Consider the following 21,087-nt stretch of genomic DNA (forward strand, 5'->3'; position numbering starts at 1 on the left):
ATTTTCATTCTTCTTCTTATTTTCATTCTTCTTCTTCTTCTTATGTTCATTCTTCTTCTTCTTATTTTCATTCTTCTTCTTCTTATTTTCATTCTTCTTCTCCTTCTTCTTCTCCTTCTTCTTTTCATTCTTCTTCTCCTTCTTCTTTTCATTCTTCTTCTCCTTCTTCTTTTCATTCTTCTTCTCCTTCTTCTTTTCATTCTTCTTCTCCTTCTTCTTCCCCTTCTTCTTTTCATTCTTCTTCTCCTTCTTCTTTTCATTCTTCTTCTCCTTCTTCTTTTCATTCGTCTTCTCCTTCTTTTCATTCGTCTTCTTATTATTATTTTCATTCTTCTTATTATTATTATTTTCCTTCTTATTTTCCTTCTTCTTCTTCTTCTTCTTCTTATTTTCCTTCTTCTTCTTCTTCTTATTTTCCTTCTTATTTTCCTTCTTCTTCTTATTATTATTTTCCTTCTTATTTTCCTTCTTCTTCTTCTTCTTCTTCTTATTTTCCTTCTTCTTCTTCTTATTTTCCTTCTTATTTTCCTTCTTCTTCTTCTTCTTATTTTCCTTCTTCTTCTTCTTTTCCTTCTTCTTCTTTTCCTTCTTCTTCTTCTTCTTCTTTTCCTTCTTCTTCTTTTCCTTCTTCTTCTTCTTCTTCTTCTTCTTTTCCTTCTTCTTCTTCTTCTTCTTCTTCTTTTCCTTCTTCTTCTTCTTCTTCTTCTTATTTTCCTTCTTCTTCTTCTTCATTTTCCTTCTTCTTCTTCTTCTTCATTTTCCTTCTTCTTCTTCTTCCTCTTCTTCTTCTTATTTTCCTTCTTCTTCTTCTTCCTCTTCTTCTTCTTATTTTCCTTCTTCTTCTTCTTCTTCTTCTTATTATTATTATTATTATTATTATTTTCCTTCTTCTTCTTCTTCTTCTTCTTCTTATTTTCCTTCTTCTTCTTCTTCTTCTTCTTCTTCTTCTTATTTTCCTTCTTCTTCTTCTTCTTCTTCTTATTTTCCTTCTTCTTCTTCTTATTTTCCTTCTTCTTCTTCTTCTTCTTCTTCTTCTTCTTCTTCTTCTTATTTTCCTTCTTCTTCTTCTTATTTTCCTTCTTCTTCTTCATCTTATTTTCCTTCTTCTTCTTCTTCTTCTTATTTTCATTCTTCTTCTCCTTCTTATTTTCATTCTTCTTCTCCTTCTTCTTCTCCTTCTTCTTTTCATTCTTCTTCTCCTTCTTCTTTTCATTCTTCTCCTCCTTCTTCTTCTCCTTCTTCTTTTCATTCTTCTTCTCCTTCTTCTTTTCATTCTTCTTCTCCTTCTTCTTCTCCTTCTTCTTCTCCTTCTTCTTTTCATTCGTCTTCTTCTTCTTATTTTCATTCTTCTTCTTCTTATTTTCCTTCTTCTTCTCCCTCTTCTTCTTCTTCTTATTTTCCTTCTCCTTCTTCTTCTTATTTTCCTTCTTCTTCTTCTTCTTATTTTCCTTCTTCTTCTTCTTCTTCTTCTTCTTATTTTCCTTCTTCTTCTTCTTCTTATTTTCCTTCTTCTTCTTCTTCTTCTTCTTATTTTCCTTCTTCTTCTTCTTATTTTCCTTCTTCTTATTTTCCTTCTTCTTCTTCTTATTTTCCTTCTTCTTCTTCTTCTTCTTCCTCATCTTCTTCTTCTTCATCCTCATCTTCTTCTTCTTCTTCCTCATCCTCATCTTCTTCTTCTTCTTCTTCATCTTCTTCTTCTTCTTCATCTTCTTCTTCTTCTTCATCTTCTTCTTCATCTTCTTCTTCTTCTTCATCTTCTTCTTCATCTTCTTCGTCGTGCCCCGTGACTGCCCAAATGAGTGAAGTGTGCGGTGATTCTAAGATCGACGGCACTCATCTGCATGTCATACTGACTGACAGTATTATTTCTCTTCCCCAGCAGACTCCAAGGGCATTTAAATTAAAGATACAGTGTTCTGCACTAATATAAAGGCTCTCTGAAGCCTAGAAACCCTTTTAATAAGTTAAATTCCCAGCGAATAAATTCGCATCGAATCGACTTTATTCCGCAAATTCGGCGAATCAGCCGAATCGAATTTTTGAATAATTCGCTCATCTCTAGTGGTAGCCAATCAGCTTCTAACTTCAACTTGTTCAGTTAAACTTTGACAAAAAAAAATGGAAGCCAACTGGTTTCTATGAAGAGCTGCAGCAGATGTTACACTCTCCAGTTTTAGTAAATCAACCCCTATATGTACAGCCTTGAGCAGAGAGAAGAAAAGGAGGCCATGACTGAAACCTTTAAATACATCGTGGTTGTGAACAGGGTTCAGGATGACAGCATTTTCAGTATGAAGCTAAAATCAAGAACATGTGGCCATGATCTCAAACTAGCTCGAGTAAAGTTCAAAGTTAACCCTAAACAGGATAATGTTCTAGAAAGAGTAGTTCAAGTTTGGAACAGACTTCCAACAGAGTTAGCGAGTAGGTCAACAGTAACGCAACCGCAGGTTGCAGGGAAGAAACTTGCTCGCTTCCCCCATCAACACAGTCAGTGTTGATGGAGGAATCCTTCCCGTGGAGCTATTGTATTCTCCCAGCAGGGAGCCGTCCCTTCCAGGAGAACACAATGATTATTGCTAGTGGCTGTAACCAATGGCAATAATCTCATGTAAAAATCCGACATGCTGGTTGTACCCAATTCTTAGAACAATCAACTTGGGTACAATCAGCCTGCCCGTAGATGGCTTGAATCTCATCCGGTCCCTACTGAACCAACCAAGATGCAAACCATCTATGGCCAGCTTAAGTGAATACCAACATGCATGGGAAAAACATAGATCTGTACTCAAACAAAAGGTTTGAGTTCTGATGAACTCCTTTCCTCCCATAGATCTGCTCTCCTTTCCTTGCTTAGCCCAGGAAAGAAGAACTCCTGAAGCTTGGTACATATGCATAAATGCCTGTAATACGCTTAGAATTTGCCTGAAAAATATCTGTAAATGCCTGAAAAATGTTTTAAAATCACCAGGGATACACTCTGCAGGCTTAAGTTGCAAAGGCAACTGGAGAGGGTGGTACACATGCTGCTGCCGTGGCAAAAATGTAAACCCATGTATTGCTACCACGCCACAACTGCTCTGCAACCGCATGCAAAGTAAGTGGTTGCGGCATGGTGGTGCAGGCTTTTAAGGGTTAAAACAGACACTAAAGAGGCAACATATCACCTCCCAGCCCAGTGAAGAGTGATCCAGCACAGATAGCTTTTCAGAGGACCATCAAGGGCTGCCACAAATGTAAGCAAGCCCTTACTGTAAACATTGGCTTTCTAAACTAATAGTACAATTTTCTCTACCTCATACACAGCTGATGTAAACATTCTTTTACAGTCCAAAGGATGAAAAATTCATAAGCTAAATCTTTATACTAACCTTGAATATCTTTATAAATATTTATCAAGCTATCCTTCAGTTCTTTTCCCAAACTGAAAAAAAACTGTTTAATAACGTTCATTGTAATGTAGACTTCTGTTCCCTCCCCATCCCTTTTATGAATATAGTTTAGCAATTCTGATATATTATCATATGTTTTTATATTGCTATTTTTAACTAATAAAACATGATTTTGAAATATATATGTAAAAGTGTTATAAACAAACTTTAAATAAAAACTGTGAAGTCCATCAATCAGTCCATCAAACAGTTATTAACTCTCACTATCCTATAATATCAAAGTTCAAGATGTTCAGAAATTCTTCTAACGATCTCCCATGTGCATGTACCTCAAAAAAAAGGAAATAACATATAGTGCATTATCCTTTGTATAATATAAACTTAATTCATCTCCCACAATCCAGTGACAAATAGTGATAATGGTGAAAAAAACGGTGAAAATAGTGAAATAATCAGTGAAAACACTGTGTGTGTGAATCACCCTTCAATCCCACACACAGAAAGATATAATTGCAAACTGGTGTGCACTTCTATTCATAGTAAGGGTACCCTTACCAACATTTCAGAAAACACATGCTTATATCAATCCAACAGCTTTCTCAGGATGAATGATCTCCACAATCCTCCCTGGATTGCTGATCCCACTGTTTCCAGGCCCTTTACTCCATCCAGGGACAAAACATAAGGAACACAATAGTGTAATACCGCCAATAGTAAAATCAAATGACCTTTATTTGAACTGCTTACATCAAAACAAGCCTTTATGCACGTAATCACTCATAATAGAAACCTCACAGCCTCACAGCCATCCAGGAAGAACGTCCAGGTGCTCCAGATCATTCGCTTCCCTTTTCCAAAATGGCCGCCGGTCAACTTCCGGTTCCTGTGTGCGTCCTGACGTCACTTCCCTTGACGCGTTTCGTCATTGGCTTAATCATAAGGGGACTTCACAGTTTTTATTTAAAGTTTGTTTATAACACTTTTACATATACAAATCTGTTACACCTTCAGGGGAAGGTGTTGTTTGTGTTAAGGGTTATTGTTTATCACATTTATTTAGGAGGTGGTTTTTTGTTAAAATATGATTTTGAAATATGTCTATATCCTTGTGTAATCACTGCTGCTGAAATCAGGGCTATGAAAGGACAGCTGTAATTTGAAATACATTTGTTAATTATTTTCTTCATTGCAGGTTTGTTCTTGGAGCAAAACTTCAGCCAGACTGGATGTTAATGCTATTTTTTGTCCATACTCATCTGACGGTGACTGTAACAGTGGGGTTATTGTTAATACCCAAGGTAATGACTAATACTCCAGTTGAAATTTAAATTTAAGCCATGTGATGCCTGCATGTAGTATAACCTACCTGCTCAGTACTTCAGGTGTTACTGAAACTTAGCTGTACTGCACCTGTCCTCCCTACACCTGTTATTCTGTAATTTGATAATCCAGGAGCATGTCTGCTTGTGACAATGGAATACACACTACAGACTCCTTCCTGCCTCTCACATACAAAATTACCAATGTAAAAAAGTCAGTATTAAGAAGTCAACTACAGATTAGATTCAAACTGCTTTGTTCATTTTAATATGGTTTTCAATATAGGGAGACAGAGGAAGTTGCACTGCATTGACTTTATGAAGCACAATTCTACTGCACTATTATTAACCCTAATTAGAAACAAAGAAAAGTGTTTGGGGTAAAAGTCCCGAGTGGTCCATCGAGTCTGCCCGTTTTTTGTTTATTTTTTGGAGGGGTGGTTGTTTGTTTTTTTTTAATTGTTTTTTTTTTTGGGGGGGAGGGGGGGAATTAACTTTTATGTCTGAGTATAGATCTATGCTTGTCCCAAGCATGTTTGAAGCTATTTACTGTTGACTGGCTCACTACCTCTGCTGGAAGTTTATTCCAAGCATCAGCTACTCTCTCAGTAAAATAGTCCTTTCTGAGATAAGTTTTGAGCTTCCTTCCAGTTAGTTTAAGGTCATGTCCCCGTGCTCTTGATTTTGGTTTTGTGTTGAAAATACTGCCCTCCTGAACTTTATTCACCCACTTTTTGTATTTAAAGCTTTCAATCATGTCCCCCCTTTCCCTTCTTTCCTCCAGACTGTACATGTTAAGTTCCTGAAGTCACTCTTGATATGTTTTATCCCCCAGACCTTTCACCATTTTTGTTACCCGTCTCTGGACTTGTTCTATCTTATCAATATCTTTTTGTCAGTGAGGTCTCCAGAACTGGACACAGTATTCAAATTGAGGTCTAACTAAAGATCTATATAGGGGGATCAGGACCTCCTTCCTCCTGCTGGTGACCCATCTAGTGATGCATCCTAGAATTCTATTTGCTTTCTATACTGCCTGGCCACACTGTTTGCTCATTTTAAATCATCTGAAATAAGTAACCCAAATCCTTTCCCTCTGTAGTGCTGGTACCCCCAACGTTGTACTCTCTCCAGGGATTCTTTTTCCCTGGGTGCATTATTTTACATTTAGAAACATTGAACTGCAATTTCCATTTTTTGACCAATCTTCCAGCAATACCAAATTACAGACACCTCCAGGGATATTAACCCTATTGCACACCTTTGTTGAGCAACATGTGCTTGTGATAGCATGTATTAACATATTCATAACAAGCGGTAAATTAAAACAAATCCCAAGTGACCTCTGTAGCTGCAGACATTGTGGAGCAATTCATCTTCACAGTTCACAGTTGAAGCAGAAGGTACTCATAGAAGCCCAACTCAGGGGAAACAAGGTTAGCTTTGCTCTTGAGCCCCTGCTTTAAGGGTATGGGGTGGGGGTCAGGGCGAACTGGGCTGCAGAGTCACTGCTGGCAAAGGTAACAGGGTTTTTAAACAAGGTTGTCTATGTTTTTTTCTTTAAATGGGTCGTGCGTTAGGAACTGCCCATAGAGGCACAGGTCTGAGACATCCGACTTCTAGGGCCCCCACTGACTTAAAAGTCAAGTGTATATATGCTGTAGTGAAGTTTTGCATTGTACAATACCAGAAACAGACCACTTGTATATAATAGTAGCTCACCTCCTCCAGTCACATTGGACAGAAAAACTCTTTTAATACACAGTCACAATGTAAGGTAGGGGCTTCTGTGGATTGGGTATTCCACTGTTACATGTAAAAACAAAGTCACAATTACTGGAATTCTTTCTAGCAACTAATCCTGTAAGACAGTACAAGCTAATTTTTCAATATTCTTCTTCTTCTTCTTCTTCTTATTAATAATAATAACATTATTGTTTTTTTTATTACTTAGATTTGTAATATTATTATTATTATTTTAGTTTTCACACTCCCATAACAATCCAAGAGATGACATAGCAGCAGAAGCATATGAAGATGAGCTAGACATGGGGAGATCTGGATCCTATTTGAACAGCAGTATCACGTCAGCATGGAGTGAGCATAGCCTAGATCCTGAGGATATACGGGTAAGTCCTTTTCATGTCACATCAATTTCCTTCAGAGTTCTTATAGTCAGGTACAGAGACCGTGGCAAAAAGATTTTCCAAAGTAACTTTCCTATAATTTAGAAACAATATTTTCTTTGTGGAAATTAAAGGAAGGCTGTCAAATTCTTCTATATTTTTATATGAATGTTGTTAAAATGATGAAAAAAATTCTTATTTGTTATAACCGTATTTTGTAGCCCCATTATAAGATATATATTTGTTAAACCCTGTTACAGTTTACTGCAGTTAGGTAAGTGGTGTAATGACTTGAGCTCTGTGCAGTGTAGTTACTCATATTGTGTACTTTAGGCTTCACATGTTGTACCATTGTAACAGATCTAATCTGATATAGTTATTCTATTCTATTCTATTCTATTCTATAACATATTTACATGAATCACAAAATTGGGAGTCTAAGCTTCAACGAAATTTTGCCAAAAGCAAAAAGCTGAAATTTTGCATTGACATCAATTTTGCTGAAATCACTCAGTTTATACCTAATGCTGACCTAAAGAGGTTGCAAACCTCAGAAATGAAATACGAAAAAAGCATATCCCCTCTATAGTGTGTACTGGTCTCATTTAAGAGCACGAATTGTCATTTCTGTCTACTGCCTCATTCCTCTGCTATTAGCATGACAAGTTTTCCTGACACCAAGAGAAAAATGGTGAAATCTGAGGGACCACCAGCAGATTGACAGCCTCAGTTCTGTTCCTGTGCGCTATATGGAGGGGGTGTGTCCCTTCTGTCCAATCAGCTCTCAGAGCTCTCCTCACTGAGCTCTGCAGTGTGTAATTTCAGCTCTCAACCCCCTTTTTTTCTGAAATGTTGAACAGGCTTTATAAATTTAGCACTTTGAATGTAGAGAAGAGAGGACTTCAGATAAACAGGTACAACGTATGTAGGAGGATTTGTTTAATATCTGTGTATCACCTGATGCCAGTCTCTTCACTAGGTATACACTTATGAACCTAAAGTATAACCCAAAATCTGTGCTAAGAGAAATAAACACCAATAAATAGCAGCTGGACACTGTACCCTGATACCAGGCACCTCGTAAATGTACACCTAAAGTGCAGCACTTAATTAAACAAAATTCATATACAATGTTCCCCATGGTTAGAATTAGCAATCTCATCCACAGGACATTTAATTTTTCATCAGTTTCTGTGAGATTTTGAATGGATTATCAGATTGCATGAGGGAGGTGTGGTCTAGAGGGGTGAACACACCCTATCACACCCTCTTCTGTGATGCAACAAGGAAGTGAAGACTTCTGGAAAGTGGCCTACAGGTGAATGCTGAGAGACCATCTACAGGAAGTGAATGCTAAGAGACAATCTACAGGAAGTGAATGCTGAGATACCATCTACAGGAAGTGAAAGCTGAGAGACAATCTACAGGAAGTGAATTCTGAGATACCATCTACAGGAAGTGAATTCTGAGAGACCATCTACAGGAAGTGAAAGCTGAGAGACCATCTACAGGAAGTGAATGCTGAGAGACCATCTACAGGAAGTGAATTCTGAGATACCATCTACAGGAAGTGAAAGCTGAGAGACAATCTACAGGAAGTGAATGCTGAGAGACCATCTACAGGAAGTGAAAGCTGAGAGACAATCTACAGGAAGTGAATGCTGAGAGACCATCTACAGGAAGTGAAAGCTGAGAGACAATCTACAGGAAGTGAATGCTGAGATACCATCTACAGGAAGTGAAAACTAAGAGACAATCTACAGGAAGTGAATGCTGAGAGACAATCTACAGGAAGTGAATGCTGAGAGACCATCTACAGGAAGTGAATTCTGAGATACCATCTACAGGAAGTGAAAGCTGAGAGACAATCTACAGGAAGTGAATTCTGAGAGACCATCTACAGGAAGTGAAAGCTGAGAGACCATCTACAGGAAGTGAATGCTGAGAGACCATCTACAGGAAGTGAATTCTGAGATACCATCTACAGGAAGTGAAAGCTGAGAGACAATCTACAGGAAGTGAATGCTGAGAGACCATCTACAGGAAGTGAAAGCTGAGAGACAATCTACAGGAAGTGAATGCTGAGAGACCATCTACAGGAAGTGAAAGCTGAGAGACAATCTACAGGAAGTGAATGCTGAGATACCATCTACAGGAAGTGAAAACTGAGAGACAATCTACAGGAAGTGAATGCTGAGAGACAATCTACAGGAAGTGAATGCTGAGATACCATCTACAGGAACTGATACAATCTGATAATCCGTTCAAAATCTCACAGAAACTGACAAAAAAGTAAATGTCCTGAGGATGAGGTTCCTAATTCTAATCATGGGAAACAAGGTGTGGTTGCCACATTGGTAGCTGTGATTGAGAATGCAGGAGAAACCATAAGAAAGAGTGCAAAAGTTCTCCTAAAGGAAGCAAAAGCTGGTCATCTTATCAAAACAGACAAAACTGTGTACAAACCATGACAAAGAGTTCACTTTAGAATTTTGGCCATCAATGAAGATTACCAATTAGAAAGCAGAATACTTCCACTGGTAGAAATACAGGTTTAACATCACAAGCTCTGGTCTCATACAATTTGTTTGGAGTAGTTAGAGCCATTATATATAGGGAGACCAGTTTGGGAGGATTATCATCCTCTTCTTTGGGTATCCAGATGATGATTCTTACCATCCATTTTCCTGGATGTCACCTATAAAAAGCGCAGATTGACCACTCTTAGTTGGGTGGTCACATATCTTCTGTTAAGCCTTGCATGCAAGTGGTTGGTGTCACATTGGCTATCCTTGGAAGTCTTCTTATCTCATCATGGCATTTGGGGACAGTTCTGCTTTGATCTCACCATTTGATACTTCACTTTATGAACATTTTGAGATTAAGTATCAATTAATTTTTAATATTATTTTCACATTGGATATTAATTTTGTTTAATTAATTTAAGTGCTGCATTTTATTTTTACATTAGGTTTACACATGTAAGGGTTTACAACCACTTTAAAGAAAGTTGCTATTGTGAACATCCGTGTGATGTTGCATTTAGAGATTGGACACCAGCGAATATTTATGGACAACTTATGCTGTTGATGTTAATTTTTTTTTCTGCCATTGCCATATGTAAGAAAGGTCATACTCTATGCAAATATCAGACAAAGTATGACACAAGCCTTACAATATAATATTCATTTAATGGTAGAGGATGGTTAAAGAGAGAATTTGATGCATTAAAAATTCAACATCTATACAGTGGAGCCCTGAGTTTCTAACCTGCAGGGACCCTGGTAATCCTAAGTCTACGTCTGTGCTGACCTTTACTGGAAATCTTTACATTTGGGCATGTGTATAAATTGTCCTTGCTACAGATTGTCAATAGGAACTCCAACACAAAGTCAGGGTAGAACAGCTTCTCTGGAAAATGTATTGAGCTTATAGGAAGTGTGAGTATCTTTACAATACTGTCAACCTACATTCACTGTGACACTGTACATATGTACTTGTGTTAAAATGAGCCCTGTGTGTATAAAGATTGTGTCATTGAGCCTGTGGTATTCATGCACAACGGCCAATATTATGAATTCCCACTGGTGTTGTCTTACTTATGTTGATACAAGTTAGTCTGGTTTTTCATTACAGACACCTGATGACCAGTGGCGATCTAGCAGCAATGGCTATGGGGCCAATGTTGGGATCAGACATATTCATGTGAGCAGAGAATGTGCTTTTGTATCACCTAGCACACAATCAGCACAATCAAGCTCCAAAGGCTAATCAGTTAATGATAATCTGTATCATTAATAACTATGCACTCAGTGTTGGTTTCGAAGCACGTTTGTGGTCATGTTTCTTGTTCCTGATTGTGAATGCATTTATCAACACTAACAACACTGATACCTATGTATACACGAATGACGTATGCAATAATGCATGTGTAAAAATGAACTGACACACTGGATGAGTATTAAACTGCACTTGCTATGAAAGTTAAATAAGGCATTATCCAGGAAAATGTTTATATTTAAACTACATATAACACATTCCTAAGACACCCCTATTTTTGTGAAAGGTGGCTAATGGGTTAGCACTTCCACATAGCAGCAACAAGGTCAGTTTGAATGCCAACCACGGCACTACCTGCATTGCGTTTGCATGTTCTCCCTGTGCCTGAGTGGGTTTCCTCCCACACTCCAAAGACATGCTGGTAGGTTAATTGGCTCCTGTCTAAATTGGCCCTAGTATGTGTATGTATGAATGGGAGTTAGGGCCCTTAGATTGTACGCTCCTTGAGAGCAAGGACTGATGTGAATGTACAATAGACGTGTAAAGCGGTGCATAAAATTAATGGAACTATATAAGTACCTGTAATAAATAAATAAATAAATAAATAAATAAATAAAAGTCTTGTTTATAAACAGTATGCTAAAGGGGATAGGCATGGTGAAAATGGTGGTGTGGCTGTACTAGGGCAGTATTTCGGCAGATTGGAGTAAACCGAAAGGACCAGTCCACTCAAAATTTATATTTAAAGTGGTAATAAACTGTGAAAAAATAAATAAATTCCAGTCCCCCTGCAAGTAAATGTCATAATGTGCTAGGATGCATTGCATACTAGCACATTATGAAAGACTTACCTAAAAACAAAGCACTCCACAGTGGCACGCTGTCACTTCTGACAGGGCTTCCATCTTCACCTGGTCTTCCTTACTGGTTTACGGGATAATTCCATTTAAATGGCATCACTCCCACACAAGTGCACGGGAGCCACAATCAAGGCACAGCATTCTGAAGCGATAGCATATTGAGTGCAGAGATAGTGAATATCTCCTAAATGCTGCATGTTTAGGAGATATTCGTTTTACCTACAGGTAAGCTTTATTATAAGTGTACTTGTAGGTAAAAGTGACTAAGCGGTGTTTACTACAGCTTTATTGCAGCTGAGAGTTTAATCTCCTGTCAGTCTTCCTATGTCTACATTTGAATTCTCAGATCTGTTATAAGGTGGGTTGGGAAGTGAGTCGTATAAGTCACTACTGTGATTTACTCGTGTGTGTCTAAATTTCAGATTAAGCTATTGACCTCTATAAACAACAAACTTTGTCAAAAGGAAACAAGGAGTAATTGAAAGACATTAACAGTAGCCTAAGGCTTCATCTGCTGCCTGAATATAGGAGATGTAATGTTTCATATTTGCAAGACTAAGAGAACATTGTTACGTTTTAACATTTTATGTTTTAAGTCTTGACCATAATAAAGAAAGGGAATATCTACACAATACTAAACTTAACACTGAAACGTAATCCTTAACTTAACCCTAAATATTACCCCTCCCATGGCAAAGCATTTGATTCACGTTAATGTTGACTCCACAAACCCACATATTTACCTTCCTTTTGCTCTTCTCCCACTCCAGCCACCTACCTTAAGTCAAAGAAAAATCCTGTGTAAGCTACAAATTGCTAGAGTTTTATTTACACAGGACTATAGACTCCCCATGTGACAGTACCCTAACATAACACGCAGTACCAGATATTTTGTTAAAGATTTTTTGGTTTTGCTTGGGAGTACGGATCGATTATTTTTGTTGTTGTTGCCTCTGTACCATCTGGGACATTTCTCCTTGCCTTTTGTCCCAAAGACACAGCTGCAAGGAAGAGGAAATGTCCGCAAAGTGAGTGGAAAGTCTCTCATTGTCTCCAAAGTAACTGCCCCATTGGAAGATGTTCCTTTACCTGTTCTAGCAACAACTCTAAAATTTAAAATTTCCCATCATTATTTTTAACAGAGATAATGGTCACCACTATAGAATGCAAGAGTGACTCCTTCAAGTAGGAACCTTCCAAGTAGGTAGCAATAAAAACCCTGATAGGGGTTTTAACATGTCCATACTCTATATACAAATAGGAAATAAAAATATTTTGGATTTAAATACATTTTTACCTTTTAGCTAGTTACCCCCAAAAACAAAACTAACACCTAAACTAAAAGCATACGCTTGCCACGTTGTTCAGAATCAGAAATTCAGTCAATTTAGTGTAATAATTCTGTTTTCATGTGAGCATTTATAAGCATATTGTTCCACATGTAATATATTTTATATCTTATAATAAAAATTTAATTTTTATTTAAATTGTAATACTATTTATATTTCAAATTGTAGGATGAGCTGAAGAAACTGTACACTCAGCTGGAGATCTACAAAAGAAAAAAGATGATTGCAAACAATCCACATCTTCAAAAAAAGAGGTGTTCTAAGAAAGGTTTGGGACGATCAATTATGAGAAGGATAACAGAAATCCCAGAATCTGTTAGCCGTCAGTGTTCTAAAGAAGACAAGGATGGGGGAGATCACAGTAACCCTAAAAACACCAGTAAAAAGAGTCACCAGGATTCAAATGCTCACAATGCAAAATTAAAGGAAGACTCCACAAAACACAGGCCATTTTCGGTGAAAAAGTCTCATAGCACCTATGATCATTTGAGAGGGCAGGATGACAAACCCAATGGAATTTCCACAGAAAAGATTGACGTTTCTGAAAATTCAATACGGAATTCTGTGAATGGGAAAAAACTGGGTCACAGGGAAGCGGAAGAACTGGATACCGCTTCTGCTGAATCTGTGCCCTTGGTCTGCAAGTCTGCAAGTGCCCACAATCTCACTCTAGATAAGAAACCATTGCATCCAAGTTTATCTGTCTTACAAAAATCACTTAGCGCAATTGCAAACTCTAAGGATAAAAGCTTAGGATTAGGTGAAAAGACAAAAAGCTTGGAAGACTCTGAAAAATATAAAAAAATTGATTCTAATGACAAAGAAGTTCAAAGAGGCATGTCTGGTCCTGAAAAAGAGGAGAACATAGATCAGCAGCCAAGAACATCAAGCCCTATTGAGGAAATCCAAAAAAGTCACAAACCTGGCATAATGAAGCAACAGCCAATGAATTTGACATTGGGGGATGCTGATAAAGCGATAGGTGCTCTAGGATTTAAAGACAAATTTGATATAGAAGAAGTATGTCCTTGGGAAATGTACGATCTTACACCTACTGCTGTGCCTTCTGAAAATAAAGTACAAAAGCATGTCTCTATTGCTCCTTTAGACTCTGAAAAGAATCACACATCCCGTTCCAAAAGCAAATCACACAGTCGAACTAAGACAACAGAACAAGGACATCATCAGTCAAAACAGAAGGGCTCAGGAAAATCTGACCTAAATACAAGGGATAGCCAAGAACAAGCCTTGAAAGATGAAAGTTCCAAAAAACATCATCCTGGTGATGGCGGAATAGCAGAACAAGAAGCACTGATGAAACAAATATCTTCTAGTTCACAGGATAAAGAACACAGAAAGAATCTCCTTAGCATTCAAGGCATATTACCACCTCTAGATGGCCATATTAATTCTAATAACAATTTGCCACAACCCTTAGCTCTTCAGGCAGAAGTATGCCCATGGGAGTTTGAACCCCAGGATAAATTAAATGTAAAAAGAGTTAAATCTTCACCAACCAGCCCTGCTTTGAGTCCTTCATCTCCATCTAGAGAGATGCTAACATCTCCTTCAAAAAAGAGGGGACTGGGCATGCCAGCAAAAAATCAACATGCAACATCTTCAAAAAAAGATGAAGGTATTGAAAAGGATAAAGGTCGAATTAGAGGTCATGAAAAAGAATTGGATCCGAAAAGCTCAAATGTTAAAATGGACAAGTCCAAAAGTGCAGAGGTGTGCTCAGCAGTTGGAGACAACATGTTAGCTGTTCCAGTAAACAAAGGTAAAAGTACCTCAAACCAACATGGCATAGACAAGTGCAAATTAGTTGAGGTATGTCCTTGGGAAAACCTTTCTACTTCACAATCAGAACAAGATACAGAAGCCACTGACAGTAAACACAATAACACAATGCAAAAAACAAATATGGTGGACATCTGTCCCTGGGACTATCATGGGAATGATGGCAAATAAAGACAGCAGCTGAGCTTGATCCTTCAAACATCAAAAAGAAATGGAACTTTTGGTTTGACATATTTAATCCTGATAACACTGCTAACTTAATGCATCCCAAAAAGATACATTTTATAAAATGATTGGTCTCGTTTTCTTATTAGTGTATATGTTTCTTGTACACAGTTGTGTCCCATGTTAAAGCATTCCAGATTGTATAATATTTGCAAATAACTGATATATTGTGACACAAAACATTTATGCAAATTTGCAGATATTGTATTGATATTGCAACCAAAATACCTGCTATACATTTTGTTTATAGAGTTTCTGTAACTTTTCACTTGGCTTTGAAAGCCACATATTGTACAAGAACTATTTTTTTGTTTGATGTGGTTTATATTGTGATTTGATTTATTTTTTTGTTCACCTCAACATAATATTCAGTACTCTAGTTTGATACTGTTTTAATCAGGGTTTTCTTATTTTTAACAAAAGGAATGTTACAGTACCTGTTTGGCTTATATATAATATATATTTAGTGCTTATAGCCTTAGATTTAGTAGAAATCAACTGGTCCTACCTAATTATGAGTATGTGTAACTCAGAGGACAAGTTACTTATTGCCTATGGTTTCCTCAAGAGTCCATGAAAAGGGAGTATCAGTATTTTCATGTAACTGTGGTAATTTGTCAGGTATGGACTTCACACCCATTAAAAAACCCTTTTACCTGTTTTTTTTTTTTAGACTTTTTGGGGAAAAAAGTGAATGTTTGATTGTAATTATTTTACTTCTGGATCACATATTTATTCTCATTTGCAGAATATGAACAGAGATTGGAAGACATTATTACAAAAATCAAAGTGATAAAAAGTGCCTGCCCTTATTTTACAGTTATGACTAGACCACTGAAAAGTAGGGAATCATCTCTGAGTTTAAATATGTTACACTTTGATATTTTGAAAAACGAATGCAGAAGCACAGAAAAACCTTCGGAATGCAAATGTTCTAACAATAATTGCACTTTACTTTTCATTGAGATAGCTTTAAGTTCTAACATGACCCATGTAATATCTAACTTTATCTACCTGTCTTTGGACACGACTATGCCTGCTTTTGTAATGCCACATCCATCCAAACCTCATTGCTCCCTTAGAAAGATAGAGACAGGTCGGATGAATTATTAAATATTGGTTAAATATTCCTCTGACATTTCTATACAGTTCATACCCAGAAGTAATATTTTTGGGTATGCACTTGCATTCACCCAGTGCATACAGTTTCTTGGGCATATTCATTCCATGTGGACACACCCATCTACACCTGATATATTATACATATAAGGGGTTTGGATGTAAACATGGACTTCTTTTTTGGCATACTCAACACTAAGCAGACACCTGAGTGTTAAGTACCAGCAGCTTTAAAGTGTATGCATTTTAAGCAGTTTTTTTCTGTTACATATATAAACAGTATTTTATTTTTTTACAATAATTTGTTACAACAGCACAAGAAAAGGATGCATGCAGGACATGATGGGTTATCTTGCTGCAGGCTTGATAATGTGCTCTCTGTTGTTTGCATTCCGATGGATGCAAGTTACAAGCAACATACTACAGTCAGGTCCATAAATATTGGGACATCGACACAATTCTAACATTTTTGGCTCTATACATTCCATTGTGGTGGTGTAAAGAGCCAAAAATGTTAGAATTGTTTTGATGTCCCACTATTTATGGACCTGACTGTATGTTAAAAATTTTGTTGGTCAATATTTTTGTGTTCAGAGGAACTATTACATAATTATTTAGGCATGACCTGATCACTTAGGCACTTTCCAACTCTTGCTGACAGTGGTGTACATTGGAAGCTCAGTCACCAGAGCAACAGCGGCCAGAACAATGATTTTGTAAGTTACTATACATTGAAAATCATGGCTCCATTTGAACTTCACTATGAATTCATATGAATAGGTTTCTGTTGAATCAAATATAGACGTATGTCAAGAAAAGCACAAAACCGTAACTTAAAGCATGTCCATGCTCCACAAATAGTTAGGGCATAATTTTGAGAAATACTGCCAATCAATTTCCAAGAAACCTAAGAGGTCACTGACATACAAGGCATTTTGACGTTTCTAGATGTTTTGTGGGTGTACAAACTGTTGGACATCTCTTCAACCCTGATGAAGGGCCAAACCAACCCTACGCACCTTATTTTGCGTAAGTCTTTCCACAGTATTATAAACTGGTTGTTGTTTACTTTTTGCCCTGCAATCTTTCATCCTAATGCTGACCTAAAAAAAAAATCAAAGCTGAAGGAGCCTGAAAGTAAGTTATTAAGGATAATGTCGGATTGTAACAGAAAAGATCTGGGAAGGTTCCACACTTGAAATTTGGCCAACTGAACAGTAAAGGCTTGAACACCTACATTTGTAAAGCCACATTTTATTACAAAATGTCAGGCCACTGATGCAGTTATTACAGTGCAGTGTCACACTGCTGATTCAGCAAGTGTCACTGTAGATTCTTGGTATCAAAAGCAATATTTTTGAATTTAATTTTTTTAATATATATAACTGGGTATGCTTGATGCAGCATATCCTACTAGATCTCATATTGGTCCACAAATATTCTTATAGCATCCCATCTAGCAGTGCTATATTACCAATTCAGGTCTCCTAGAGACAATTTCAGCAATTTTCTGTGGTCCTAAGATAGACCTGCCAGTTTCAACCATCTGATAAACTGGCTACATCTTCCAATTGGCCAGTGAAATTCTGAACACTATCATTATGATAGGTCAACAAAGAGATATGGGTGGTGTGAGGAGATGGGCCAACTGCCAACTTTACCAAGAAAGTCAGAAATTGCAATTTAGATTTGCATCCAGGACACTTGTGAAAATATCTAATATATGCATGCACATCTAGGTGACTGGATTTAATTAATGTAGTGATTTTAGCAGGTTTTTAAATTTGATGGGTATACTCTGCGTTAAAGTGTATGTAAACCCAAAACCAAAAATGTATTTTATTGCAGCTTACTTGTTCTTGGTGAATTGGCTGCATTCATTTTCTTTTTTCAAGCTTCCTTTGCTTTTTTTCATCTGGTAATGCTGCAGATAATATACCTCCTATCCGTGGATGGCTATATCAATTCTCTGCTGTATCTATGGAGGAAGCCATAGTTGTGCCCCTAGGCTGCTCCCCCGATATGTACTACAAATATGTCTGCATTTCCTCATCTGTATTACATGGGAGGCAGGGCAATTTGTATTTCACTGAAGATAACTATGAAGGACATTATTCTTTAGTGCAGCAAACAGGATGTGGCAAAGACACTGCTTTTCTGGCAACAGCTATATTCTGTATTTGCTGACAATGTTCTTAGCTTGAAACAAAGAAACCTAATGCAGCCACCCCATCTAAAGACTAGTAAACTGCAACATTTAGCATTTTTGCTCTTGGGTTTAGTTATTTTGACCAATGTTTTAAGTGACAAAATGCAGAGGCACTAGAGAGATATAATAAACATGGAGCTGTGATGCTCTACACTTCACAATTTTATTTTTGTCTGGCTGTGATTCACAGACTCAGCATGGAGTTCCTGGAAATAATGTTAAAAACATTGAAACCAATGTGCTTGTATTCCAGGAATAGTAAAAGTGGATGCCACCTGCTGTGTAACCAGTAACAGATTTTAATTACCTTAAATTGTGAGATCACATATTTCTGAGTCCTCAAACCATTCTTCAGTATAGCAAGATTTGTTTGCTAACTATACTTTTGACAGCAGCCTAAACAATGCATTGTGGGCTAAGGTCTTGTGTGCATGAGCAATTGTACGCATCAGAACTACTTCTCTCCTTGTACAAGTCAATGAAGATTCACAAACCAACACAAACAGCTTAAAAGGAGGTAATCTTAATTAGTAAAAAAAGTGTAACTATTGCTGCAAAACTACTTGCCTTTCTCATAGACTCACTGCTGCAGTCATCCAGCATCAGTCCTCTTCCAGGTTCAATGACACCCAGCGTCATTCAACCCACTTCCTATATGTGCAGGGTGTCGTGGACACGCTTCTTAGGGGCATCACCATGGTGCCCTGAAATCACAGTACAATGATGTACAGAACGGTGCCGATGTCATTACATCAGCCACTCTGTGCATCACTGAATACTGTCCAGTGCTAGAGAAGAAGATCCTGTTTTTCATGTGAAGGGCAAGAAGATATCTGAAAAAGGTTATTATAGAAAAATATACACAGGGGGCTTCATGGGAGAAGAAATTGACTCAAAAAAATTATGGGAGCTATAGAAAATAGGTTAAAAGTGCAGTTTTCCTTTAATATCCAATTGTTTGCGTGTTACTGACAATGTGTTTAAGTGGTCAACAGCACGTAAAGCCAAGTTCTACCAAAGCCATATATTTCTTTCACTCAAAGGCTCCAGTGGTAAGATTTCTCCTTTATACTTTGTATCTCTGCACTCTTTGCTAGCATATCAGTCTCTTGAAAATCAACTCTGTGGTTCACTGTTTATTCAACATAATAGTTTCTATTTATTGGGGAAGTCTGTTGAGTATCTACTGGGGTACTTGAGTTCATTTACTAAATGCAAACAGGCCGGTCACTTTGCAAGGGACATTGCACTTTGCAAAGAAATTTTACCCAGAGCTTAGTGAATGTGCTGAAATTTCAATACCCGATTACATACAAGGAAAGTAAAGAACTGAATTTTTGCTTGCAAAAGGTTGGATGAAAAAAGTCAGCAGAGCTTCAGGCCATTCACTAAGTCCTGGGAAAAATTCCCTTGAAAAGAAAACAGCCTATTTGCCTTCAGTAAATCAAAAGCAACGATTACCTATAATTTGAATCCACAATGGATAGAAGTGTTAACAAAAGCTCAGAAAAATGAAATATCACCTTTGGATGGAAATGGCTTTAAATGAAGAAATTTCCCCCATATATAGGTTTCCTAACAAGCAAATAGTAAGTTGTCCTCTGACTGCATGCATTAATTGCACTCCACCGCTCGTGTCTCTTTTCGTCCTCCTTTCTAAATGTGTTGGTTTCAGAACAAACAGATTCTATGTTATTTTTTTTTAAGCTCATAACATACGCAGTACAATAATATTTGGTCACTGACTATTACATTCTTTGCATAAAATCTGCTGGTAGTTTTAGTTTTAAAGCCTAGTTTTTTTGCATGCTAGTGGTAGATAGGACCAAGAAAACACTGCCTTCTTTTAGTATTTTCTCTAGAAATAAAATATGCATAATACATAAAATGTAAGAAAATTCACCCTAATCTGTGTTACTGGAGAGGATATATATTATAATGGTATTTACTGTACAGCATCCACCATTAAAAAAAAATTTGATAGACTTATGTTGTGATGTGTCGCAGCATGTAAATATTATATTAAATACAATAAAAACACATTTGTAAGAAAACTGACTTGGGTTTTACTATATGCTTTAATTGACTATATGACTTTATTTCTAGTAGCCTATACACAATAATGTTTACTCTAATTTGTATAATCTCCTGACAATGGCATTGGAATGTCTTGACACCTAGGACAAAATGGGGGTTTATTTACTAAAGCCGGAGAAAATCTGGTGCAGCTCTGCATAGAAACCAGTTTCCAGGTTTTATTGCCAAAACTTAAATTGAACAAGCTGAAGTTAGAAGCTGATTGGCTACCAGGCACAGCTGCACCACATTTTGAGTGCCCCAGTTTCATAAATCTTCCCCAATGTGTCATGGCAAAAGCTCGAGGTGTGTGATCTGTATCTGCCATCCCTAAGACCATCGACATCTTCATGTTGTTCCAACACACACATGCACATTGTACTACGTTACCACAAGGCACATTAACATGTAATCTTCGGTATGGTGTATTGCAGTGCTATTTGTTTAAAATGGCACCCCAAAGCACCATTACGATGGATTTCAACATAGGTGCCATGCATTGTACTGCTTTGCGTTCAAATAAAAGGTTCATGTTTGATTTTTGTGGGTTGTTGCAGTGCATTGACAACCCTTTCATCATGAATGGTCTGCTTATTGCAACACACGTTAATGCCCAACATAAAATCAGTATGTCATCCTTGGGGAATGCAGAGGGGGCCTGGAGAGTTTTCAAACAGGAGGGCACATTGGTGAAAGTCTGACTGCACACCCAATAAGTTGAAAGCCCTTCTTCCTAGTCACCACCATCCTGGGTATAATTGTGCAACTCACCACAAGACTGATATTATTTTGTATATACAGTTGCAAGAAAAAGTATGTGAACCCCTTGGGA

General features: G+C 37.3%; 1 protein-coding gene across 1 annotated transcript in view; it reads left to right on the forward strand.

Moving 5' to 3' along the window:
* Positions 1–20,233, forward strand: part of GPR158 (G protein-coupled receptor 158) — a 318,874-nt gene extending 298,641 nt beyond the window's left edge. The window contains exons 9-11 of the mRNA XM_089693782.1: positions 4,585–4,690; positions 6,694–6,840; positions 12,995–20,233. Coding sequence (XP_089549908.1) covers positions 4,585–4,690; positions 6,694–6,840; positions 12,995–14,797 — 2,056 coding nt within the window. The 3' untranslated portion in view covers positions 14,798–20,233. The remainder of the gene's footprint in view (positions 1–4,584; positions 4,691–6,693; positions 6,841–12,994) is intronic.
* The last annotated feature ends 854 nt before the right edge of the window (positions 20,234–21,087 follow it).

The sequence above is a fragment of the Staurois parvus genome, unplaced genomic scaffold, assembly GCF_062004578.1.
Source record: "Staurois parvus isolate SC_StPar_1 unplaced genomic scaffold, SC_StPar_1.0 ptg000636l, whole genome shotgun sequence".
Lineage (NCBI taxonomy): Eukaryota > Metazoa > Chordata > Amphibia > Anura > Ranidae > Staurois > Staurois parvus.